Source organism: Gorilla gorilla, chromosome 4 (genome assembly GCF_029281585.2).
Source record: "Gorilla gorilla gorilla isolate KB3781 chromosome 4, NHGRI_mGorGor1-v2.1_pri, whole genome shotgun sequence".
Lineage (NCBI taxonomy): Eukaryota > Metazoa > Chordata > Mammalia > Primates > Hominidae > Gorilla > Gorilla gorilla.
In genome coordinates this window covers 11,086,669-11,114,140 of record NC_073228.2, presented here as the reverse complement: position 1 = coordinate 11,114,140, position 27,472 = coordinate 11,086,669, and the positions used below count along the sequence as shown (strand labels likewise).

At 49.7% G+C, this 27,472-nt stretch overlaps 1 protein-coding gene across 6 annotated transcripts in view; it reads left to right on the top strand.

Moving 5' to 3' along the window:
- Positions 1–27,472, top strand: part of RPTOR (regulatory associated protein of MTOR complex 1) — a 422,339-nt gene that overhangs the window by 303,000 nt on the left and 91,867 nt on the right. For all 6 annotated transcript variants that reach the window (XM_055389503.2, XM_063705761.1, XM_055389504.2 and 3 more), the window contains 2 exons: positions 7,499–7,582; positions 9,974–10,084. In XM_055389503.2, coding sequence (XP_055245478.1) covers positions 7,499–7,582; positions 9,974–10,084 — 195 coding nt within the window. The remainder of the gene's footprint in view (positions 1–7,498; positions 7,583–9,973; positions 10,085–27,472) is intronic.

The following is a 27,472-nucleotide window of genomic DNA, read 5'->3' as shown; positions in this document are numbered from 1 at the left end:
TGCTGCAGCAGTGGCAGCCAGCGTCACAGGCGCGCTGTAGGACTGGGGCTTCACCTCGTTCAGGACTTTGCCCCAAGAATCTCAGCCAGAGAAAGAGGAGTTGGGAGAAGGAACAGTGCACATGGACGTGCTCAAGACAGTACCGCCGGCCTGTCCTCACTGGCATTGTCTCAGGCGGGCAACAAAGAACCAGTGTGCCAGCCGGCTGCCCTGGTGTTATGATCCCAGCTCCTCAGTAGGCCAAGGCGGGGAAGGATCACTTGAGCCCAGGAGTTCAAGGCCAGCCTGAGCCACATAGGGAGACTCCATCTCTACAAAATAAAATAACATTGTACCACATTTCACAGTATGTATTTCTGCTGCTGTCGGTATATTATGACAGTTGCTTTTTGGACATTGCAAAAAGAATGCAGACGTTATTACTGTTCTTCCTGTATGTACCTAGATTCATTTAAGACTATCCTGAGATTACAGAGTGAGGTGTAAACAAATAAACCAGCTCATGTTCAAAACCAAGAACACGCAGTGATAGCAGCAACGCAACCAAACAACATTTGACAGAAGCCCACGTTTTCCCTTCGTGCAACTGTAGAAAGGCAGCTGGCTGTGTGGCCACGGGTGACCGGGGGTGGCCGCAGCACAGGTTGCCCATGCTGGGCCCCACGGCTCCTGTTGGTCACCTGGGTCACCAGGATGTCCCTCAGGAGACACTGGCTCTCCTACTGACCTTCCTACTACTTGAGCAATGTGATGGAGTAAAATCGGCCCTCTCCAAAGCAGGACCCGATGCCAAGCACGTTAAATCCAGTTCTTTTGGGTCCGGCAAATAATCTTTTTGTAAATGGCCTTCTGTTGATTTCTTTCAATGTTCCCTTGGCCACGCACACTCCCTCAAGGAAGGAGAAGACGTGCTGGAGGCAGCTTTCTGATGGTGACGTGTGCGAAGACAGCTCTGGTCGGAGCGTGGGGCATTTCCCACATGGTTTTCCAGCAGGTGTGAGTGGCAGGTTCCTCCTCCTTCTGGAGGGTCTGTCTCCTGGCTGTGCCCAGCCGGGATCAATGGGCGGACCTCCACCTAACGAGAAAGTAGGGAAAGATGAAGTGTAATGGGGTATCGGCTTCATTTGACGTACCCCCCGGGACTGGCTTCTTTCTCGTTAACTCGGCTCACTTCCCCGCGCTTTCTCTTAAGAGCCTTTATTTTTGCCAAAGCCTGGGCCCTGTTATCCCTAAATTATTCTCTAGTGCCTTGGCAAGTCAGAATACATCACTTAAGGGAAAGGGAGTTTTCTCACTCGCTTCCGGTTTTCCGAATCCCTGCCACTTCATCCCTGAGCCAGAGGCAGTGGCTGGTGGCCCTCCAGGGTCACGCACGGTGTCTCATCAGGTCCGGCTGATTCGCAGCCCCTCCTGTAAACATGAGCATGGAACAGGCCTTTCCTGCTTTCCAGCCTCAATATCCTCTCTGCCTTTTAAAAATATAAATCAACAGAGGAACAAGAAGGAAAACACAATGTTTAAAAAAATTGCTGTTTTGCCCAGACCCTTGATTGATGGTGTCTATTTTTTTGAGATGGAGTCTCACTCTGTTGCCCAGGCTGGAGCGCAGTGGCGCGGTCTCGGCTCACTGCAACCTCTGCCTCCTGGGTTCAAGCAATTCTCTGCCTCAGCCTCCCAAGTAGCTGGGATTACAGGCACCCGCCACCACGCCCGGCTAATTTTTTGTATTTTTAGTAGTGACAAGGTTTCACCATCTTGGCCAGGCTGGTCTTGAACTCCTGACCTTGTGATCCACCCGCCTCAGCCTCCCAAAGTGCTGGGATTACAGGCGTGAATGACCACACCCAGCCCTGAACACCGTCTTCTCACGAGGAGCTCTGGACTCTCGTGGCCTGTGGGGTGCGTTTGCCCTCTGGCTTCGGCAGCTCGCCCGGAACTCAGTGCTGTGTGCCCCCAACAGGTGGCTCAGGAAGCCCAGGCAGGGGAATGAAGAGCGCCTAGGTTATGGAAGAGAGGGGTGAAAGTGACTTTTCTTCTTCTTTCTTTTTCAGGAAAAAGGTGACAGTGATATTTATGTGTTCATTTATTTACTTGGCCCTTTTTCTTTTCAATAGATCCAGGGTATACGGGTGCAGGTTTCTTGCATGCATGCACTGCGCAGTGGTGAAGTCTAGGCTTTGGGTGAACCTGCTACCCACATAGTGGGCATTATACCCCATAGGTAATTTCTCAGCCCTCAGCCCCTCTCACCTTTTGGAGTCTCCAGTGCCTGTTATTCCACCTGTGTGTCCCTGTGGACCCATTGTTTAGCTCCCACTCACTTATACGTGAGAACATGCAACAGTTGGTTTTCTGTTTCTGAGTTATTCCACTGAGCATAATGGCCTCCTGTTTCACCCATGTTGATGCAACAGACACAATTTCATTCTTTTTCTGGCTGAGTCGTATTCCATGACGCACAGACGCTGCAGTTTCCTCATCCAGTCCTCTGTTGAGGGGTGATCTCGGCTCACTGCAGCCGGAGCTCCGCCTCCTGGGTTAAAGTGATTCTTGTGCCTCAACCTCCCGAGTAGCTGGGATGTCAGGTGTGCACCACCGCACCTGGCCAAGAGTGATTTTATAGGATGAAGTTTTAGTCCCTTTTCCTAGATGTCACAGATCAGTGTGAGCATTTCATTAGGAGGTCTATTTGCTCTCTCTCCGTGCATCATTTTTTTAAAAAATAGAATGTGGGGTCTGAAAGTGCAGGATTGTTATCAGGTGACAGCAGAATGACAAACTAGAGTGATGTTATACATACCATGTACATCGGGGACTCCAAAACCGCCCTGCTCATCAGGTGCCCCAGGCACCCTGGCCTGCAGCACCTGGCACTCCAGGGCTGGAACTGGAGAATCTTTTCTTATGAAGCAGCTCTTCCAGTATGGGTGTCTGAGCACTCTCTTTGTATACAAGGCAAATGAAATTTGATAACCTTAGCAATTCTGTTTTAATTTGGTCACCTCAGCTGGAGTGCAGTGGTATGATCATAGCTCACTGCAACTTCCAACTCCTGGGGTCAAGCCACCCTCCTGACTCAGCCTCCTGAGTAGCTGGAACTGCATGCATGTGCCATCATGCCCGGCTCATTTTTGTATTTTTTGTAGAGACGGGGTTTCACCATGTTGGGCAGGCTGGTCTCGACCTCCTGGCCTCAAGCGATCCTCCAGCTTCAGCCTTCCAAAGTGTTTGGATTACAGTATTGAGCCTCCATGCTGGCCACCATGATTAATCTTTAGTTTGGGTTACCACAGGTGGAAAATAAATCTCAGTAACTCATCCAGCTCACCATCATTTACTTCTATAATTTCCATAGATCGTGGGATGGTCCGGAACAGGAGGTTTTTGTTTTGTTGTTTTTAAGTACAAAAACAACATTGGCTTTTTTTCTAAAAGCCAATCCTATTTTAAAAATAACTTTGCTTTATGTTGGCTTCAGTTTTTAAAAAATGTAAATCAACAAAAGGTGGCAGGAAGATGATGTAATGTTTGGGAAAAAAAAAACAGTAGTTAACCTTTCCCCCAATACTCTTTATTGACGATGTTTGTTTGCAAATGAAATAATTGTAGCACCAAATCCCATGCTGCCTGAGGACCTCCGACGCCAACTCCCAGGCAGGTGGGCCCCCGAGGCCCCCGCGTGTGTTTCATCAGCACCTGCAGCTCCTACAGTGGGACACTCAGGACCACATCACGGTGGTGATTGTGAACCAGCGTCCCGCTTGCTTTTGTTGTTTGTAAGGAGCACATTCTAAGGAGACCTTTATTGCTGGGCTAGTGTCCTGGTAAAACAGTAACAGGAACTGGCCTTGATTAGACCTCTTCGCCCCGTCCTGCCACTTTTTCCATTTGTTCTGCAACTATTTACCTTAGAAACAGCCTTGTCCTTGTTTACAGTGTTGGAAAAAAAAAAAAAGAATCAGAAAACAATCTTTGTAAGCTTTAGATCTGATGATGTCTTTGATTTCTGACGATTGCAGCCATGGCGAGACCTGCCGCCTCTCCTCTCCCTGGGTCATCTAGAAACTTGAGCCTCAGGCAGCCTAGTGTTCCCTACACACAGAGAGTCAGTCCTTAAAACCTTGGGTGGTGGAGACATCTGGAAGCCGAACACTATGATGCTGACTTTACATCCGCTGGACACCTTGGTGCACACAGCTTTGTGCTAGACGCTTTACGGACTCTGCCTCATTGAACTTTGAGAATAAGCCCAAGTCAAGTACTGTTGTCTCCGTTTTTCTTGATAATGATATTGAAGTTTCCAGAAGTTAGGAATCTAAGCCAATTATTGGGCAGAGATGGAGGCAGGGTTAACATCAGGTTAGCCGGCCCCAGATCCAGTGCTTTTACTCCGACTGGCCCCTCAAACCTGAGTTCCAGGCAGCAGTGGCATGCGACAGCCCCCGAGTTCAGCATGGGAGAGGGATCCGGTTCCAGTTCACATATCCTGCGAGCAGTCCCACGTTCCTTTCCCAGCCTCTTAATCAGAGACTCTCAGCATCACCAGCACGGGGAACCTGCCACTCCTGGGTCCATGGTGAATCCAGTGTGGGAGCTGGCTCCGGGCACATAGAAGGGAAGTGAGGCCGCATTCCCACTGCTCTTTCTCTGCCCCCAAGGCTGGACATGCTGGGATCCCCTCCATACCCCGTCTCCTGCCCCTCCAGCCTGGCTAGCCACCTCCTCTTGCTGCCACCTGTGACCTTCCCTGTCCCCCTCATCCTCCTGCCAGTGCTCTTCTCCCACCACAGGGAAGCTCCTCCCTCTCCACGGCTACCCAGGGCCCATGCTCCTGACTCGGTGGCTCCTCCGTGGAAGTCGTGCTGGCCGACCCCCAGGAGCTTGACCCGGGTGGCCGCCATCTCCTCTCCCCTCCCCCCATCCTCCACCCTCACTGGCCTCCTCGTCCCTTTCCCCTGCCTCTCTTGAGAGTTTTCAAACTCATCCCAAACCTTCTTTTCTAGAGTTTGCTTTCCTTCACCCCTTCTTCTCTCAGCCTCTGGCCAGTGCTGCAGTCTCCTCCTCCCCATCTCCATATTGGCACCCTGGTCAAACCCACCCCCTTCCACTCGCCTCCCCGACTTCCAGCCTCTTGCCAGGCCTGTCCCCAAAGCGAGCACACTGGACCAGTCACTGCTGCTTAACGTCAGCTGGTGGCTTCTGGATCTCAAAACAAACTGACCTCTCTGCACGCCGTCGGCGGGGCCTTTCCCTATCCAGCCCCTCCCCCATCACTGACCTCAGTCATACTGGTGGCCTGTGCATCCTCAGACACCCGGGCTTTTCCAGCCTCTCCACCTGCAATGCGGTAACCCCCTCACGTCACCTCCAGGACCCGCTGCCCAGCTGTGTCCTGTGCATCTTCTCCTGGGGGGAGGGAAAACCTCCGAGGCCTGCAGCGAAGCCAGGTCAGGGGCTCCCAGGGTCTGTGTGTTTAGGCATGGTGATGGGGCGGTCATTTGTTTAATGTCTGTCTCCCAGGCCACATGAAGGATGGGTGAGGTGGTCCCTACTGTCTGTGGTCACTCTCCTAGCACCCAGCGCAGCACCTGCCCCATAAACACCCCTTGGATGACTGGGGCATCGTGGATAGAAATGCTGTAGGTTGGAGGGAGTCGATGCATGTGCCTTCCAGCATAGCCACCATTAAGGAAAAAATCAAAAGAAGTAATGCCATTAAAAGTGTAAAGCTTGGCCGGGCACGGTGGCTCACGCCTGTAATCCCAGCACTTTGGGAGGCCAAGGCGGGTGGATCACAAGGTCAGGAGATCAAGACCCTCCTGTCTAATGCAGTGAAACCCCGTCTCTACTAAAAATACAAAAATAAATTAGCCGGTCATGGTGGCAGGCGCTTGTAGTCTTAACTACTCAGGAGGCTGAGGCAGGAGAATGGCATGAACCCGGGAGGTGGAGCTTGCAGTGAGCCGAGATTGCGCCACTGCACTCCAGCCTGGGCGACCGAGCGAGAATCTGTCTCAAAAAAAAAAAAAGTGTAGAACTTTAATATAACAGAAAAAATATGTGCAAAACCTCTGGCAGAGCCCACTCTAACTTATAAGGAACTCTGACATGTCAATAAGAAAAAGCCACATTTTGAAGTAGAGAACTAAACGCATGCAGGGCAAGTTTACTGGGGAAATGGCCCATCAACCTGCAAAATGTACTCCCCTTGAAATCCAAGAAATCCAGATGAAAAGGATGTATTTTCACCTGTCCTGTTGGCTAATAATAGTATAATATGGGCTAGTATTGTCCCACAAGCTTTAAATTTATTATTTAATTTAATGAAACCCTTGTGGGCAGGTGTTGTGTTATATGTGTTTTATGAATTAATAAATCAAGGCTCAGCGACGTTAATTTGCCCAGAGTCACACACCAGTGAGCGCTGCTGGGTGACCAGCTCAGGCAGCAGGAAGCTGGTGTCCACGTGCGTGCCGTGGAGAGTGTGAGTGGGTTCAGCCACAGGGTCATTTGGTAACTTAAGTATATATGCTCCGACCTTATCTTTCCAATACTCACATTTATCTTAGTGGAAAAGAATCATGTAAGTGTGCCGACGTACCCATTAGGATATTGATCACAATATTCTTTATCAGAGCAGCATTTTGGCCAGGCATGATGGCCCACGCCTGTAATCCCAACACTTTGGGAGGCTGAAGCGGGAGGGTTGCTTGAGCCAGAAGTTCAAGACCTGCATGGGCAATGTAGTGAGACCCCCATCTCTATAAAAAATACAAAAATTAACCAGGCATGGTGGTACATACCTGCGGTCCTAGCTACTCAGAGTTTGAGGTGGGAGGATCACTTGAGCCCAGAAGGTTGAGGCTGCAGTGAGCCATGATCTGGCGTCTATACTCTAGCTTGGGCAACAGAGCAAGACCCTGTCTCAAAAATAAATAAATAAAAATGGTAAAAGTAGGAACATTTTGATGATAATTTAAATATCTATCACTGGGGAAGTTGTTTAAAAGAATTGTGTACATTTGCATAATGGAAGTACTGTGCCGCCTTTGGGAATAATATGGTCAGTACACACCTAGTGATATGAACAATGTTCACAGTGCATTGTTTAGTTTAAAAAGGAGCTGAGAAATAGAATCACATATTATCTAGTTCAAGATCAGTAAGAGAAGTGTGGACATAAAGAACAGTATCTGAGTTCATATACCTAAATGTCACCAGTGGGTTAGCTTTTTAAGTGCAATTAAAGCATGTTTGTTCTAGTATTTTCTACATTGAGCATGTTTTATCTGTGTAATAAAGGAATAAAGCGTGTTTTCTTCACCTGTCTAAAAGCATGAACTTGTAAGGAAAGGAGCACCAGCTCTAGGTAACTGAAGCAGCAGACAGATCTGAACTGTGGTCAGACCGCTCCAAAGCTGGCAGCTCATGCAGCAGCGTTTCGGGGTTGCACACCAGTATGGTTTGCAGTGATACCATTTTCTCCTTGTTCTTCCAGGTGCTGTTAAGCCAAGTGCACCGGCTGAGAGCATTGGACTTGCTTGGAAGATTTTTGGACCTGGGTCCCTGGGCAGTGAGCCTGGTGCGTGCCTTCCGCATTAACCTGGGGGCTGAGGGAGGTGGGACAGAGATTAGGCTCCGTGTTTCAGTCTGTGCACGTATTTCATGATCCAGAGCCACCCCCAGCCGTGAGACCCCGGGCGAGTGTGTCCACCATGGTGGTGTCCTGTCGCTCCTGAGGCCCTCAAGGAGCCCACTCTGTACCCGTGCAGCCTGCAGTGCTGCCTGGCGTTTGGGGGTCTGGGGTTGTCGCCCCTCTTTATGTCTGATGTTAGACATAGGAGTGAGTGTGTTGTCGGCCGGTCACCTTTTCCTGAGCCGCCCCCAGCGCTGCGGGGGAGCAGGGCGCCCCTGAGCCTGACGCAGCGCCCGCCTCGTGGTGCTGCTTCCCCCAGGAGGAGTCTGGATCCTCAGCACTGTCTGCTCACCATCATGGCAGGCACAATTCGGAAACGCTCTTCTGGTTCCTCATTCTATAGCAGAGTAGTAATGGCCACTAAAAACACCCTGGCAGAGGCAGGATCAAGAAGCGACGTGCGTTTAACAAATAACTCACAGGGAAAGTAAAAGGAGGCTGAGAGGGAACCGCAGAGTCAAGGAAACTCGAGAGACCTATGGCCAGCTGCCATGTACAGTAAACCTTACTTGGTTCTGTTGAAGTTCCAAAAATGAATACTCATAAAACAATTAGAAATTTTACAGGAGCTGGATTTATGTTATTCAAGAATCATTGTTCGTTTTTCTTGGGTGTGGTAACTGGATCGTGTTTTTATAAAAGAGACCTAATTTTTTAGAGATAGACACTGAATATTCACCGATGAAATCACATGACATATGAGCCTTAATTTACTGTGCTTGGGAGCGGCGCGGTGGGGCGGTGGGTGTGGAACCGCTGTCACCAGCTGGGTGGTGAGTACCTGGGTTTGGTGTATTTAAGTATTTTCATCAGATAATGTTGACAAAGAGTGGTAATTGATAGTCCAGCACTGAAGGAGGAGAGAAAACATCCAAAACTTGGAAGAATCATTCAGCACTCACCACTGGGCCATTTTCACTCCAGGTGCCTGAGGCCACAAATAGCTTGTAACAGAGTCAGGGCCTGAGTCATCGGAGGAAGGCTGGCGTGACTCGGTCACTTGGTGTGTGCGTGGTGGTGTCGCTTAGTCATCCTGGAAAGGCCTGCGTGGTATTGCGTGCACTCTAAGAAGACAGGAAGCATGTATTCATAACATTTTAGAAAGAGTTTCATTTTTAAGGTTAATTTTTTAAAACCAATTTCTTCCCTTTAAAGAATTAAGCTTCTGCTCATTGGAAATTTTCCTAATACATGAATCGAGGCTGGATAAACGAGGTATTTTTACAGGTACAAATTTTGCCTCTCAGGTGAGGGCCCAGCCACCCAAACCAGAGAAACTGCTCATTCCTTCTTAAGTGTGGCCTTTCACAGGGGAGGGACCCAGGCCTAGGTCCCACAACCATCTCCTGTCTTGGTTACAGGGGACCTCACTTATTGGAAGGGGATACCTTTGGGATATCTTTGAAATTCCAGCAGCTTTGAGATAAGGACACAGCAGAAACCCCTGGCTGTGGAGTACAGCAGTACTTTGCCAGGCATCCTCCACACTGCAGTGCCCTCCACGCCCTCCCTCCCCTGCCTCTGAGGGCAGAGAGTCCCCTGAGAATGACACGTACAGAACTGGGCGCCAGTGAGCCCCTGGGCAACCCCCGCTCCTCCCTGCCTTTCCCAGGGCAGGCATCTTTCTCCCAAGGTGTATCTGAAGTGCAAACATGAGTGTTGAGCAAGCTGGCCGTGCCGTCACGGAGAGGTGGCCGTGGTGTCACGGAGAGGTGGCCGTGCCATCACGGAGAGGTGGCCGTGGCTCGTACGTGAGCAACACAGTGAAGGTGCCTGATGCTCTGCTGCCAAGAGCAGACGAGGCCACCAAGGGCAGGCGAGGGCCCCAGGCGCCAGCAGACAAGGCCACCGAGGGCAGGCGAGGGCCCCAGGCGCCAGCAGACAAGGCCACCGAGGGCAGGCGAGGGCTCCAGGCGCCAGCAGACAAGGCCACCGAGGGCAGGCGAGGGTCCCAGGCGCAAGCAGACGAGGCCACCAAGGGCAGGCGAGGGCCCCAGCGCCAGCAGCCTGCGCCTCCACAAGGAAAAGCTGCCACCCGATTCATTCCAGTCTCTTGACACCAGTCAAGGCTGGCAGTACGTGGCAGCTTCTAGGAATAAATCAGAGATGAATAAATCTGGAGGAAGCCCCTCTTTACTTTAAGTGAGGCCCATTCATTCCTGTTGCGGTTCCCGTATGTGCTGAAGATAACACCGCAGCTGGTCCCACGTGGCACCCCTGCTGCTGCCCGTTCCCTTGCTGCGGCACAGGTGCGCTGACGCCCTCCCTCTCCCCCAGGCCTTGTCTGTCGGCATCTTCCCCTACGTGCTGAAGCTGCTCCAGAGCTCGGCCCGAGAGCTGCGGCCACTTCTCGTTTTCATCTGGGCCAAGATCCTCGCAGTGGACAGCGTGAGTATCCCTGCCCTCCTCCCCAGAGTGATGTGAACCCGCCGGCCCTTCTGGGGATGCCGAGCCCTGCGCTTCCAGCCTGCCCTTTCTCCAGCCTCGCTCCCTCTCCAGGCACCACCGTTCCCTTCCTCTCTTCTGGGGTAAAGTGGGACGTGCCCGCCTCGGCAGCCACCTCTGGGTCGTGGGGGCTGTCACCTACCTGTCCTGTCCCTGGCCTTCCCCTGGTACCCTGCGCTCAGTCCCCCCACACCGTCCTGTCCCTGGCCTTCCCCTGGTGCCCTGCACTCAGTCCCCCTGCCTGTGTCTGACCCCCCTTAAGACTGTCCCCATGCTCCTGACCCTGACTGGAAGCAACCCCGCCATGGCAGTAAACTTGGCCTCTGCCTCGCCCAGACCCCGCATCGGCTCCTTCTGTGCCCACCATTGCATTTCTCCCCCTCCTCAACCCTGCACAGGTGGTCTGGGCCAGGCCCCGAGGTGTTAGGGGCCACCCCCTTACACGGGGCTGTCCGGCTCTGCCCTCTCTGACGGGCATCAGCCCTGGCCCTGCAGCCATGTGTTCGCCCCTCAATCATCTAGGCCAGGAACCCATATTTAGCTATGTTAAGAGAGACGCAAGGTCAGCTGTCCCTGTCCCCAGCGGCTTATGCTTGGGTGCGGGCAGGGGTTGCAGGTGACACCAGCCCTGTTGTGAGGCAGGGTCACCTCCTGCAGGAGCTACCAGCGAGATGGGTCAGACGAGCAGGGCTGAGAAGTCCTGTGGGCGAGACCCGGCCTATGCTGAATTGGAAACGCCAGGAAGGGCCTTGAGGGGGTGGATGTCGGGCGGGGGTCCAAACATGGAAGTGGCAGGGAGGGCTGGGAAGACATTTAGAGGAGGGCAGGCCACTCCGTGTGGCTGTGTGCGGGGACACGCAGGGAGGCCCCATCCACACTGACGGTGCACGGTTCCCGGTAGACACAGTTGAATTTCATTTAGCAGGCATGGGGATTATTACAGATTTTGGAACAAAGACATCAAAGAATGAAGCTGTGGTTTATAAACATTGCCTGGCCTCGATGTCAAGTGGATTGTAGGGAAACACGGGGTGGAGAGCATTTTCCTCCAGGAGGGTGGGCGGAGGAGGTCGGGCTGCAGGGCTGGGAGGGTGGCACCAATCCTGGGTTGGGAGAGGCGACTCGGGCTGAAGCCTGTGTGGCCGGCTGGGGCTCAGGGAGCCTTCCAGAGACAACTGGTCAGGAGCCCTGTGCGGCCTAGGAGCAGGGCTGGCCTGATGCCAAGACTGGGGACCTTGTCTACCCAGTGGTGATGGTAGGCGAGACCCTCGAAAAAAATGTGGAAGGCTCAGCTGCGGGAGAACTCTCAAAAGCTCGTCGTGTGACACAGTGGAGAGGAGAGCTGTACAGAGTGGTGCAAAGGGTCTGGGAAGGGCTCATTTACAGAACGTGAAGATTCTAGAACAAAGGGTGTGTGCTGAGAATGGAGTTGGGGGATATGTTGCCCTCTGCAGGGTTGTTGGGGACAAAGATTTCCCAGAGATGCCTTTGCCTTTAGCTGTCCGTGTGCAGAGGGGCACACGTGTGTGATACAGAGCTGGGCTCGGAGCCAGGTTGGCAGGGAGCCCCGGGAAGAAGCCAAGTCAGTCTTGCTCTGGGGGCGCCGCCGCGGGTGAGGAGAGCGGGACAGAGGAGCTGGCATCAGGGCAAGGCTGGCTTTGCTCCCTGCTTGGTTTTGAAGCAAACCAGCCCCAGCAACTCATTAGAAGGCCTGTAGGAGCAGGTCCATGTTCCCCCCGGACTTCAGCCAGCTGCTGTGTGCACGTGTGTGCGGGGGTGGTCATGTATGTGGGCACTTGTTCGTGCATGTGTGTGTGGCGCCCTGTCCGGCGGCTTTCATGTGCAAAGTCTCTTAATTCCTAAGTCCCCTGTGAAGTTAGCTTGAATTTGCAGCTTATTTACTGGTGAGGCGCCACCCGCAGGAGGGAGCAGGGGCCACATAGCTACCATGCGAGGGGCCGGCACCCCACTGGGCCCCTGCGCCAGGTCTGGAGCTCCTTGCCCACACATGGAAATGGAAGATCTAGCAAAGTCACAGAGCAGGTACGGGAGACTGCCAAGAACACCTTGGAGAGGCCATGGCTTGGAGCCGGGGAAGGCCACCCTTCCCTTTTCTGTGTGGCAGGTGAGGGGAGAGTGGACGGAGCTTACAGCCCCCGGGGCTCCTGCCTGCTGCCCGGCACTCCCCAGGCCACATTCTATCAGCTCCTCCGTCCAGTCACTGGCACTGAGACCCAGCCTCATCCTTAGCCCTGTCAGCCATGTCGCACTGGCCACCAGGACCCGCTGTGCTCGCTGAAGCTGCCCTGTTGGGCTTTGTTCAGCCAAATTCACTGCCCCTGCTGTCCAGGCACTGGCAGGCACCCCGAGCCACAGGCTCATACCCCGCACTGTGCGCTCTCACCCGTCAGCCCTGCACACCCCACACAAAGCCACTGCTGTGTCTCCCACCCACAGCCGCTGCTGATTCAAGTCCAGCCCAGGCCATCAGGTCCCCAACTGCTGCCCACGGACCCCTGGGCCCTTGCTCAGTCCTTCTGCTCCCTGCGCCCAGCCCTGACCATAGCTTCCCCACACCCCAAGTGCTCATGTCCAACTTTGGTGTCACAGCTGAAGTCGGGGGGCGGCGGGGGAGGCTGCTGCCGAAGCGGGCGGCGAGGGCTTCCACCTTGGAGGCGGGCGTCAGTCGTACCCAGCACCAGTTGACCTCTCGCTGGTTCCGCTGATTCTTGTAGATTCCCTGGGATTTTCTGCTAGTTTGCTGGTTCTTGTAGATTCCCTGGGATTTTATGTATATGCTCTCTCCAAGCAGAAGCAGCTTCCAGCCCCTCTTCCGGTTCTGGGATCTCTCTCTCTTTTTCTGGGCCTGGGGCACTGACCATGGCTCTGCCGGCACGGGTCGGCTACCGTGCTTGGCATCTCTCCCAGCTGCTCCTGATTTCCTGAGCTGGATGCGGGGAGCTGCTGCTCCTCCTCTCAGCACAGCTGAGGTTAACCTTGACCTCAGTTCAACCTTGAACCTTCCTGGGCCCAGTGCTCTGCACCTGGCTGTGACCAGGGAACGCTCCATAATGGTAACCGGAATACCATATATTTCAGCAAAATATTTTCCCTGCTACCCATTAAGCTACAGATAAAGAATGCTTTGAAAGATTGGCTACAGCACTGGATTTATGAGTTAAAAACCTGAGTTTGATCCCATCACCCCATTTGCTCTGACAAGTCATTTTCACTTCCCTTGGCCATGATTTGCCTCTGTAAAATCATGATCCTTCGGCCGTCTGCCTCCAGCCACAGTTCCAGAGCTCAGAACCAGGACGTGGAAAAGTGCTGTGTAAATTATAGAGGAACAGGAACAGGACCAGGAAGGGGCACCACGTAAATCTCACATCTCTCCTGCCTGTCTCTGTTACACTAAAACCTTTTCTTGCTAAACAGAAAGCTTGGCTTTGTGGATCAGGACGCGAGAGGTGTGGGTCATTTCTATTTTACTCTTCTTCAAATTCACTGAAGAGCCACATTATGTAAACAAAGGGTGTTTGGCAGGAAGTCATTTTGAAACGTGGTTTCTGTCCTACACCCGTATCTTCGTCATCTACATGGACACACTTAGAAATGTCTTGGCGCCTGGCCACGGATGAAGGACCATGTGTAGAGGCTCTGGGATGCACAAAACGGTGACCCTCACATGACACAAAGCCCAGGGTGAAGGGAGGAAGAGATGCCATCTGCATGCAGTGGTCTGGGATTACGGCCGCCTGAGCCTGCTCCCCAGCACCGCCAGTGCTGCAGGAACGTGTCTAAGCCAACTTTGATTCTCAAACTTTGTGTTTTTAGTACCTTTTAGGACCTGGATATTGATGATGTCTTTATTTTTAGTCTCAGGGGTGGCTCTTGGTGAAAGGGGACAGCCTTCCTCATACCTTCCTCGTGACATTCTCACTGCATCCACAGCCCATCATGGTATTGCAGTGCAGGGCGTCTTGTTTAAAACTGGCTCTTGGTCCCGTGGATCTCCCAGGGCCTGTTGCTCTCGAGTGCCCCAAATGGCAGAACGTGGCCATGAGCACGGAGGCTGCAGCATGCCTTCGTTTTACACCCTGCTCCAGGCAGTTACCAGGGCCTCGGGTTTATTATTCATGCTGCTGAAGGGGTCATCTGCTCAGTACTGCTTGGGGAGCTGTTCCCACAGCCAGCTGGGCATGCCCTTGCCTGCAGTGTTCTTGTAACTGCCTGCAGGCATCACAGGCCTTCCTGTGAATTAATTTCTTAACCAGCTTGTTGCACCTGCATGTTTAAAAGCAATCATTCCACTGAGGGGCATTTTGAAGTGTTTCCGGTAGAAACTGAGCCTCATCTACCTCACCTGCCTCGCCCTTCCTTCCATCGTTACCCTGGCGATAACTTCCCAGAGATGAAGGTTCCCTGTGTTTTTGAGGGGTCATTCCTCCACTCCCTTCCCCTCCCCACGTCTGGCCATGGATGTTGCTGGCGGTCCTCCGGATCTCCACCCCTACCCCCCATGATGTGTGCACCCCCCACAATGTGTGCATGCCCCTCTGTGTTGCTGGTGGTCCTCCGGAGCTCCGCCCACCATGATGTCTGCTCCGCCCCCTCGTGTTGCTGGTGGTCCTCTGGAGCTCTGCCCACCATGATGTCTGCTCCGCCCCCTCGTGTTGCTGGTGGTCCTCCGGAGCTCCGCCCACCATAATGTCTGCTCTGACCCCTCCTTGTGTTGCTGGTGGTCCTCTGGAGCTCCGCCCACCATGATGTCTGCTCCGCCCCCTCGTGTTGCTGGTGGTCTTCCAGAGCTCCGCCCACCATGATGTCTGCTCCGCCCCCTCCTTGTGTTGCTGGGGGTCCTCTGGAGCTCCGCCCACCATGATGTCTGCTCCGCCCCCTCCTTGTGTTGCTGGTGGTCCTCCGGAGCTCTGCCCACCACGATGTCTGCTCTGCCCCCTCCTTGTGTTGCTGGTGGTCCTCCGGAGCTCCGCCTCCGCATGATGAGTGCCTCCTGCAGCCCCCAGCCGTCCTTGTGACTCCTGGGGCTTGCCATTGTGCAGATCGGGGTGCACATGGTGTACAGACAGGTCCACCTGTGAAGATCGCAGAGCCTGCTCAGAGGTTCAGAGGTGCAGACAAAAGCCAGCCACTCCCCCAGTGTTCTCAGCATCCCCCTGCACCCGCCAACCGGCCCTCAGGACACACTTAAGAGTTTGAGAAGGATCGGAGCCCACTCAGGCTGGGCCCAGCGGAAGGGTGAGCCTGGGACCTCCCCTCGTTTCCCAAGCACCTGTGGGGCACACCGTGTGTCCCATTGTGCCAGAAGCTCTGAGGGATTCATGGGGAGACCTTAAAGAAGGTGGGCTCGGGCGGAAGAAAAGACGGAAGAACACCATGTGCCACCGGGGAGAAGTGTGTGCTGTTTGCATGAGACAGAGCAGGGCACAATGGGGACACTGATCTGACACAGATGGCACCACACAGGACAAGGAGCACCAAGGGGGGCACATGAAGAAAGCCGTCTGTCCAGGATTCTCCCAGGACTCTGATCCCAGAGGGCCTCCCCCGGCATCACTCCCCATGCCAGGTTACACTGCACTTTACACTACCAGCCAGAAATTACCAAGCAGATAGAATCGGGAAAATATGACCCGTAATGAAGAAAAGGAAATCAACCCATTAAAACCTGCTCAGAACTGCTGCAGGTGTTATCATTAGCAGGCCAGGACATTAAAATATTAGAAGTCTACTCTACGTATTCAAAAAGTTAAATTGAGACACGGAGAATATAAAAAGAACCCAACTTGAATTTCTAGAGATGAAAACTGCAATATGTGATGGGAAGAAATATTCTTGATGGGATTAAAACCAGTTAAGCACTGCAGGAAAAAACAGGACATGGTTAGGCACGGGGCTCACGTCTGTAATCTCAGCACTTTTGGAGGCTGAGGCAGACAGATCACTTGAGTAACCAGGATTTCAATACCAGCCTGAGCAACATGGTGAAACCTCGACTCTACATGAAAAAATACAAAACTCAGCCACGCATGTTGGCGCGCGCATGTAGTCCCAGCCATTCAGAAGGCTGAGGCGGGAGAATCGCTTGAGCCCAGGAGGTCGAGGCTGCAAAGAGCCGTGATTGTGCCATGGCACTCCAGCCTAGGGAACAGAGTGAGGCCCTGCCTCAAAGAAAGAAAGAAAATAGCAATAGAAACTAACAAAAATGAAACATGGTAAGAAAAGAAAAAATAAATTTAATTAAAAGAATATTATTCCATTGTGGGACAACGGCAAGTGACATAACGTACTATTTGGGGATCCATAAAGGAGGCTAGCAGAAAAAGTATTTGAAGAAACAGTAGCTAAAATTTTTTTGAATGTGATGAAGATTATAAACCCACAGATCCACAAAGCTTAGCAAACCCTAAGCACAAGAAAACTACACGAAGGCATATCGCAATCAAATTACTTGAAAAACAGTGAGAAATTCAAAAGTCTAAAGGCAGCCAGTAAAAAGCCAGTAAGGAGCAAAGGTGAGAATGACGGCAGGTTTCTTCTTACAGATTTCCTACAGATGGAAAAGGTGAGAGAGATGGCAGGTTTCTTCTTACAGATTTCCTACAGATGGAAAAGGTGAGAGAGATGGCAGGTTTCTTCTTACAGATTTCCTACAGATGGAAAAGGTGAGAGAGATGGCAGGTTTCTTCTTACAGATTTCCTACAGATGGAAAAGGTGAGAGAGATGGCAGGTTTCTTCTTACAGATTTCCTACAGATGGAAAAGGTGAGCGTGATGGCAGGTTTCTTACAGATTTCCTACAGATGGAAAAGGCAGACAGCGGAACAGCATCTTTAAAGCAGAGAGAGAGACAGAGAAAGAGAAAAAACTGTCAACCTAGAATTCTATACCCACTGAAAATATATTTCCAAATGGAGGCAAAATAAAGACTTTTAAAGACATACAAAAGATGAAAGCTTATCCCCGGCAGATCCACACTACAAGAAACGTGAAGTCCTTTAGCCTTGAGGAGAATACTCTTCAGAGGGAAACACGGTTCTACACAAAGGAATTCAAAGCAGCAGAAATGAGTACTATGTGGATAAATATGGGATTTTTTTCTTTTTATTTAAATCTTCTTTAAAAGATAATTGTTTTAAGAAAAATAATAACAGTGTACTATGAATTTTTTTCAATAAGCCTTTTGCACTCTTAATTTTTTTTCCTTACGAGACAAGGTCTCATTCTGTTGCCCAGGCCTGATCACTGCTCACTGTAAGCTCACACTCGCTGGCTCAAGCCATCCTCCTGCCTCTGCCTCCCGAGTAGCCGGGATCACAGGCACAAGCCATGGCACCCCACGGAATGTATAACATTTGTAAGAGCAAAATGTATGCTAATAGTAACAAAAAGATGGGGAGGAGAGAGAATGAAGAAATACTATTGTAAGATTCTTGGACTTTGTTTGAAGTGGTCTCATATCACCTGCCTGAAGATGAACTGCAGTAGTCCATAAACCCTAAAGCTGCCACTCAAATTTTAAAAAGAATTACAGTTAATTAGCTGACAACAGAGATGATATGAAGTCATAAATATAGACAACACGGAAGGAAAAAGATAACCAGGAGTAGATGCAACAAATAGAAAAAGGCAGGATGATAGATGGACATCTAATCCTGCCCGTCACTGAAGTGTGGAGACTGAACGCCACAATGAGAAGGCAGAGGCCACCAGGTTGAAGAGCAAGAGAAAACCATACCATGGCTACAAGCAATGTACTTTTGGCATAAAGACACGAGTAGATTAAAGGCAAAAGGACGGGAAGAGCTCTGCCATGCAGGCACTAAGCAGAGGAAGGCTGCAGGGCCTATGTTAATATCAGACAGAGGAGGTTTGGGAGCAGAGAACGTTGCTAACAATAAAGATAGACATTTCATAATGCTACAGAAGTCCATTCATCATTCATCAAGAGAACGTCGCAGTCCTAAATGTCTATTCACCTAATAATAGAGTTTCAAAATACATCCAACAAAACTGATGGAACTGCGAGGAGAAGTAGATAAATCCGTAATTACATTTGGAGATTTCAGTGCTCCTTTCTCAGTAACTGACGGAACAAGCAGAAGAGAAATCAGTAGGAATAGTGGAGACTTGAGCAGCACTCTCCAGCAGCTGGGCCCTGACGTTTATAGAACACGCCACACAGCAGCCATGCAGTGCACAGAGGCTGTGCCACGATAGGCCAGACCCTTGGCCAAATAAACCTCAACAAATGTAAAGAACTGAAGCCTTACAGGCGTGTTCTACAGCCACAGTGGAGTCAAACTCAAATCAATAATAGATAGTAGGAATGTCTCTAAGCACTTAGAAACAGAAACTTTTAGATAAATAAGTGATTTTCATTTCATTCCATAAAATTTTAAGTAAATTATATTAATATATATGTGCTTAATACAAAATAGAATATAAATATGTAATATTAAGATACATAGATATTATAAGTCATGAATAACAAAGATTTATATAAAATATTTATTACTATAAGTATGTATATATAATATATAATATAATGTACATATAAATACTTGCATTAAATAAATACATTATATAAACATGTATATTAAGATATAAAATAAATAGGTTGAGTATACGTGGACCCAGCTCTGAACAGTGCTGAGAGGGGAATGTGTAGCAGCTGCTAGATGATGCATTGGAAAAGAGGGACGGTCTCCAACCGGAGATCCCGGCTTCCACCTGAAGAGGGCAGCGTGAGTGGAGTAAACCCAGAGCTGTCGGCCAAAGGAAATGATACAAATCAGACTGGAGACTAATACGAAAGAAAACAGTGAAACATCAAAATCTGTTGAACAAAACATTTGTTTTTAAAAACACATGAATAAAACTGTGAAACACCACCCTGACTGATAAGGAAACAAAGAAGACACAAATTCCAGCATCAGGAATGATAGAGGTGACATCATGAAAGATTCTAGGGATATTAAAAGGATGATAAGCAAATATCATGAGCAACTTGATGGGAGAACATTTGATAACTTTGATTCCTTGAATGACACATACCACTCACTCAGGAAGACATCGTTAATCTGAATAGCACTATGCTTTTTTTTTTTTTTTAGAGACTGGGTCTCACCACATTGCCCAGGCTAGTTTTGAACTTCTGGGCTCCAGCAATGCTTCCACCTTGGCCTCCCAAAGTGCTGGGATTACAGCATGAGTCACTGTGCCTGTCACTACAAGTGGAATTTGTAGTGAAAACTTTTACTACAAAGAAAACTGCAGGTCCAGATGACTTCGCCAATGAATTTTACTGAACATTAAGGAAGACGTATTTGGATGACATCTAAGCACCTTCCCATATCGTTCTATGAGGCCAGCATTACCTGATACCAAAGGTTAGACACGCGTTACAGAAAAGAAAACTACAGATCAGTATTCTCTTGAACGCAGGTACAAAAATGCTAAATAGAATTTTTGCAAATTAAATTCAATGCTATATAAAAACAATAAAACATGATCTAGTGGGATTTATTTCAGGGATGCAAACCTGTTTAAGGATTGAAAAATCAATGGATGCCTCTTCAGATTATTAAAGAATTATTTTTAAAGAGAGAAAAGTCCATGTAATTTACCATACTAAAAAAAGATGAAAACCATATTACCATCTCAAGAGATGCAGGCAAAGTATTTTAACAAAATCTGAGATCCACTTCTGATTTTAAAAAAAAAACTCCCTGCAGACTCCTAATAGAAGGGAATTTCGTCTACCTGACAAACAGCATCTCCACAAACTTACAGCCAACACCATACAGTGGTGAAAGACTGAATGCAAGATAAAGCCATCTGTTCTTGTCACATCCCTCGACATTGTACTGGAAGTTCTAGGTAGTACAGTGAGTCAAGGAAAAAAAGGCATTCAAGTTCAAAAGGAAGAGGTTTAACTGTATTTTCAGACAGCATGATTGTCTATGTGGAGAATCCAGTTTAATCTATTTTAAAGTGCTACTAGAAAAAATTTAGTAAGTTTGCAGGTTATAAGATCAATATACAAAAATCAATTTATGTATATACACTAGCAATCAACAATTCGAAGTTGAAATTAAAATAGAGAACATTTACAATACCACTAAAAAAAAAAAGAAATACTTACGGATACATTCTGACAAAAGGTGGGCAAGATCTGTACACCAAAACTACAAACCATTGTGAAAAGAAATGAAGGAAGACCTAAATAAATGAAGAGATCGTCCATTATCTTGATTTCTGCTTCTGAGATCCACATGGAAATACAAAGGACCTACAGCAGGCAAAACAACTTTGAAAAAGAAAAACACAGTTGAAGGACTAATACTACCTGATTCCAAGAGTGACTGTAAATCCACAGTACTCAAGATCGGAAATAGCTTCAAATGGACAAACAGATAATGGAACAGGAAGAAAGTCAGGGAATAGACCCATACATATAAACACCTGCCCTGTGATGACATGGAGAAAACGAAAAGACAAGACACAGACTGGGAAAATATTGACAAATCGTTTTTCTGTTAAAAACTTGTGGCAAGAGTATAGAAGGAACTCTCAAAAATCAATATGAAAACAAACACAAGCAGACAAAGAAAAGTGGGCAAAAAGTTTGAGCAGACACTTCACCAAAGAAGTACAAATGGCAAATCAGCACATGAAACAATGCTGAATATCAATGCAAACTGCACCCACAGTCACATACCACTGCACACCAAGTAGATGCCTAAGAGGCTGATGCCATCAAGTGTCGGCAAGGCCGTGGAGGAACTGGAACCCTCGTATGCTGCTGAGGGCAGTACAAAATGTGCACTACCACTTTGCAAACTTATTTCACAGTTTCTTATAAAGATTAGCACACACTCAGCACACAATTCAGCCATTCCTTTCCTAGGTATTCCCCAAGAGAAATGGAAGCATGTCCACACAAAGGCTTGTACATGAATGTTCCCAGCAGCTTTATTTATAATGGCCAAAAACTGGGAATAGCCTAAATGTACATTAACAAGCGGATGAATAAGCAAACTGCAATCTCTCCATGCAATGAAATCGTACTCAACAATGAAAAGGCGTGAACTGATCTCAAAATAATTAGACTGAGTGAAAGAAGCCAGTTTAAAGAAGGGTACCTGCTGTATGGTGCCATTCATTTAAAACTCTAGAAAATGCAAACTACAGTCACAGAAAGGAGATGAGCTGCTGCTGGGGGCAGGTGAGGGTGGGGGCACAGAGGCAGAAGAAAACGTCTGAGGGGCCAGACCCCACCTAGACTGTGGCGGTAGCTTCACAGGTGTAGACGTACGTCCAAAATCTTCAAATTCCGTACTTCAAATTTATATGTCGCTTATACATCAATGAAGCAGCTAAAAAACTTCTCATTGTGGGACAGTCTACAAAGAACTGTACTGTTCCCTTCTAGATTTTATTTTATTTTTTTATTTTTTCTGAGATAGAGCCTCACTCTGTCGCCCAGGCTGGAGCGCAGTGGGGCGATCTTGGTTCATTGCAACCTCCGCCTCCCGGGTTCAAGCGATTCTCCTGCCTCAGCCTCCCAAGTAGCTAGGACTACAGACGCCTGCCACCATGCCCGGCTAATTTTTATGTTTTTAGTGGACGAGGTTTCCCAAGTTGGCCAGGCTGGTCTCAATCTCCCGACCTCAAGTGATCTGCGCGCCTCAGCCTCCAAAGTGCTGGGATTGCAGGCGTGAGCCACTACACCTGCCCCCCCTTCTAGATTTTTAATTCAAGAAACACCCCCAAAAATGTGGGGGGATTTATTCTCAAGACTAATGTGTATCAGCTAAGTGCAGTTCCTAGTTGGATCCTGGATCAAAAATCAGAGGCTCACAGAGGACAGTTGTGAACAATTGGAAGGAATTTGACTCTGGACTGCGTGTCAGGCAGGAGGATTGGGAGGAGTTTGACTCCAGACTGCATGTCAGGAGGGAGGACTGTGTCGCTGTCACGTGTCTGGAGTGTGATCATGGCTTTGTGCTCATGGAAGCAAATGTCCTTTTCCTTAGGAATATTTCTGGGCAAAGCGTCATGCTATCTGCAACTTTCACACAGTGCAGAAAAACAGAGGGGATCGGGGGGCAGAAAGCAAACATGGCAGAGTATTTTTCGAAATTGTCCTTAGGGTCATGTGATGGGACCAGAGCTCAAGAGCAGCAGAACTTCATGATGAGAAAGTCCAGGAGATGTGGCCACAGCTGTCCTCCGCTGGTCACACTTTGCAAGGATGGTGGTAGTGGTTGTTTTAATAAGTTCCTCAAGCCTGCTGTTAGCATTTGTCTATCTGCTAATTAGCAAGATTAAGGAGGGGGAGAGTTAATTAAGGACTCCTGTAGGCAAGGTTCCAGTTAATTGAGGGTTTTTCATAGATAAAATTAATACTCAGTCCAGACTGACCTTCTGAGTTATAGTTAATAAAGTTGTGGTTATGGTACCACCAGGGAACTCCAAGGGCGTAATGTCAGTGGATCTGGAAAGACGCTCTGTGATGGTATTCATGAAGTAAATCCAGATTTGGAAATTCAAAGAGGCTTCCCACTGGGAACAGGCTGCTGTGGTCCCCGGAAGGAACCCGCGCTATGAAGAAAAGGCAGATGAGAGAGTCATAGAATTTTGTTTCTGCAGCCCCCATGTCTGTGCTGGTTCTCCTACCCGTGCTCAAATTCTCTACTGTTTGCAAAGTCGTTTCACCACAGTTCGTGTATGCTGGCGTTGATAGCCTCTCCTCTTCCTGCTTCTCCACTTTTCCCCACTCCCCCTTCCTCACACACGTACACGCAAAACTCAATTCAAAAAATGTGCAAGGTTAGCTTTCTCTGTCATCCAGCGATGACTCAGTCTCACCAAGGGGGCAAGAGAGTGCCATCTAAAGCATGTGAACCTGGTGTGAACCACAGCAGAAGGCAGTGCCCTGGCGGGGGCTAGTCTAGTTAGGACCTGAGCAAATATTTTGCTTGCGTCCTGAACTCTTGTTCCTATAGTTTCTATCTTAACAAATTTTATTTTTTAGAACAGTTTAAATTTACAGAAAACTTGAAAAGGTAGTAAATAGAGTTCTCATGTACCCTACACCCAATTTTCCCTGTTGACATCTTCTATTAGTACAACATGTTTGTCACAACAGTCCATGAACTTATGTTGATCAGTTATTAACTGCAGTTGATACTCTCATCAGATTTTCTTGCTAATGTCCTTTTTCTGTACCAGGATCCCACATGACATTGAGTCCTCGTGTCTTCTTGGGCTTCTCTTGGCCGTGACAGTTTCCCAGACTCTCCTTGTTTTTGATGGCCTTGACAGCTTTCAGGGGTACTGGTCAGGGATTTTGTAGACTGGCCCTCTGTTTTGATTTGCCCACTTTTTTTTTCGTTTGAGACGGAGTCTCACTCTGTCACCCAGTCTGGAGTGCAGTGGCGCGATCTCAGCTCACTGCAACATCTGCCTCCTGTGTTCACGCCATTCTTCTGCCTCAGCCTCCCGAGTAGCTGGGATTACAGGCGCCCGCCACCACGCCCGGCTAATTTTTTTGTATTTTGTTTAGTAGAGACGCAGTTTCACCATGTTAGTCAAGATGGTCTCGATCTCCTGACCGCGTGAGCCACCGCTCCCGGCCATGCCCAATGTTTTTGTCCTGGTTAGATTGGGATTTGGAGAGGAAGACCACAGAGGGGAGTGCCCTTCTGGTCCCGTCATAATGAGGGTGCATGCTGTTGGAATGGCAGATCCCTGGTGGCGCTGGCCTGGGTCCCTGGCTGAGGTGGAGCTGACCCAGCTGAGGTCAGGCTTCCCCCGGGTGAAGCCGCTGCTGCCGCCCCTTCCGGAATGGGCTGCTCTTTGGAAGGAAGTCGCTCGGATGTGCTAGGATTTTGTTGCCTAAACTGCTTTATGTCTGTGGTTAAACTTATTCCTTCCTGCAGTTTCATTATCTTTTTAGGGTCTAAATATAGTTCTTTTAATTTCCTCTTGTTATTTATATAGGCTTACCGTGTAAGGCTTAGTCTTGGAGTTGTTTTATTTTATTACATTTTGTTTTGCATTTCTGGGATTTTTTAGTATTCCTTCTTTCAGTTTACCCCTTCTTGAGCTAACCTTCCTGCAGTACCATCTTCCAGCTGACTGTCAGTGGATGAGGTGGAAACAGTTTTACCCTTTCTGCAGGGAGCTTTGCCAGTTAGGGACCCTTCAGCAGTACTCAGGAACGCGCCTGTGCCCGCAGTTGGGTGAGTCCCAGGAACGGCAGAAATGTCACCTAGCGTTCCCCCTGCTCTTCTAACATAGTTTAATTGCCTTGATGGTCCATGGAATTTCCAAGCTAGAGGTTGTGATATGCAGACAATCAACAAGATTGCATTGCTAGGGAGCACGTTTGTGAAGCTGGCGTCTTCCACAGAAGCTGTCATCAGCGAGGAGGGGCTGTTGAGGGGACACATTTGTGAAGCCAGCATCTTCCACAGAAGCTGTCATCAGCGAGGAGGTGCCGTTGAGGGGACTCCGGGTGATGCTTTCATCATTTGGAAAGTAGCACTGCTGTGCAGAATGGCCTCTTTTTAGCCATCCTCCTAGTTCCATGTGGAGCCCTCAGAATGGGTTTTACTCCGGGCAGATTCCAACACACCCTCATGCTATCCCGGGAGAACTGCGGACCAGGAAGGCAGAGGCCCCTTCCTCCCACCCCCATGGAAGCCGGACCACACGAGCTGGGCCACCCAGCTGTCCCAGCACTGGGTCGGTCCTGGGAGACCATCCACCCCAGAAGAGACCAGGCTAGGTGACATGCACATTGGTGACAGGCCAGGCTGCAGGGAACTGGGTCTGTCGGTGCCCCCTGAGAAGGTGAGAGGTGTTTGGCCGGAGGGAGACAGTTGTATCAGCTGCCTCTGGGTTGCCAAGAATGAAATGAACAAAAGAGAGAGGAACCCGGAGGGGGCTGTCTGCCCAGCCATCCCAGTTCCAGGCTCTTTTCACCTGCACCCAGGCAGACTAGACCGAGCGCTGGCAGGAGTGACGGCTCGCCCTTTGCAAGATGGATGGGCACAACGGGGCCCTGGCAGGTGGAGGTAGCACGGCAGGCTGTGCCGAGGGCGACCACAGAAGCTGTCTCTGTGTGGCAACTTCAGGGCCCCATGATTGATGGTTAGGCTGCTTGGAACCTGATCAAATCTCAGCTCAGCCTGCTGGGTGTGAGCAAGGGAGAGGGGATGGGGAGCCTGGTCAGCCTAGAGCGGGCCCCCCACCACTGAGGAGGCCCGGGGGGGACCCCCAGCCTGACTTCTCCCTGCTCATGGCTGGCTCCTGTCCCACACTCTTTCGCTACTGTATTTCCTCTTCTTAGTATTGGAATTTGGATGAGAAAGGCACCACAGTTTTGACCTGAGGTCAAGGCTGGGTTCGTTGCAGGTCCAGAAGGCTGCAGCTCAGACATCTACTCCAGCCAGAAATGCCCGGGGCTCTGTGCGGTTCCAAGGGCTACTTTGCCGGCCCTGCCACTGGGCACAGGGAGCCCCTCCACTGCTCACCGCAGACAGAGGAGCTCTCCAGTGGGAAGCAGGTCCTGGGTGTGATTGGCATACGTGATCTGGAATTGTGATGTTTCTCCACAGCCCAAACGTGGGTTCTTTTATTCATTCATCAAACATTTACTGAGCGGCTAATAGGAACCAGGACGTGCTGCCTCCTGGGACTAATAAAGACTAATAATGCATGTTTTTGTCCTCACAGAGCTGAAATCTAGCCCGGAAGGTGGAGGGTGGAAATGGCTAACTCAAATGCAGCAGCTTGGGAAGTGCAGTCCAAGTCCCTGCAAAGGGTGGGGAGAGAAGCCTTTGCAGAGGCTGTTGCCCGGGACAGGGCCCCAGGCGGAGAGGACAAAGGCCCAGCAGGCAGAGGGAGCTCACCACATTCCCAAAGCCGCAAAAAAATGAGCTCGGTGTGTCGGCCACATTCCCGAAGCTGCAAAAAAATGAGCTCAGTGTGCCCCAAAGTCTGAGGAGCTGAGGAGAAAGGGGAAGATGAGTTTCTTTGTTCAGAGATGTTTCTCAGTCACCACTGTCACACTGCTGGGTTATTGACACCAGAATGTGAAGAATCTCACTGTCAGTGCCACATGTGGGAGGGCATTGCTTACCATGACTCAGCGTGGCCTCAGGGACAGTGCGTCAGGCCCGGCAGGACAGCACTCGGTCTGTGCTGGGGAAGTCGTGCAGACGTGCAGAGATACAGACATGTGGACCCAAGTCAGCCCCGGGCTGAGCAGCGGGTACCCCGGAAGGGATGGGCAGTGGAATAAGGATTACATGTAGGGGCAGAGGACGCCTCAGTCTGTACCTGTCTATAGCATTTTAATGTTTGATCCTTGATACCTACAAATTTTAGGACAGGTTCGAAAAAGATTGAAAAAGATGGAAAGCATGCCAGTGATTTTGCTATGGACATCAGATGCAGCATTCAGGGCCACTGTAGACGTGGGTATGTCTGGCCTGAGAATAACTAAAGGGCTTTTTTTTTTTTAGACAGTCTTGCTCTGTCACCAGGCTGGAGTGCAGTGACATGATCTCGGCTCACTGCAACCTCCACCTCCCGGGTTCAAGCGATTTTCCTGCCTCAGCCTCCCAAGTAACTGGGACCACAGGCGCGTGCCACCACGCCTGGCTAATTTTTGTGTTTCTAGTAGAGATGGGGTTTCACCGTGTTAGCCAGGATGGTCTCCGTCTCTTAACCTCATGATCCACCCGCCTCGGCCTCCCAAAGTGGTGGGATTAGAATTAACCATTTACAGAACATCAATATGTCTATATTAATATATATATTTATGTTGAAATATCTTGCCTCACTTGGCGAGTGGGGAATACACTGTGCCTCGGGTGAAGGTCTGAGGCGGAAAGCTTGTCTTCCACTGCTCGGTGGACGTTCTGCTGAAGTTGTGAAGAGCAGTGAGCCCTTGTGACCGGTAAACAGAAATCCCTGCTTCGGTGTCATTTCCCCAGGCATTAGCAGTTTTATTGGCACCCACCATTATGAAAACGCTGCGCATATCAACATCTCAGCACAACCCTCCATCTGCCTTCAGATGACTTCCCCGGTAGCATCCTCACGTTATGGTAACACCACCGAAGGCTCACTCAGGAGCTATTTTCTTGTTGGAAACTTTCTTTCCTTCCCAGCACCCCTGCTCATAACAAGGGCTAAACTCTTCTACCCAGTGGACATGAAACATGGCCCGTATCTCTGTGATTGTCTCTGTGTTCACGTCAGAACGTGCGTGGTAGGGTGTTCGTGTGA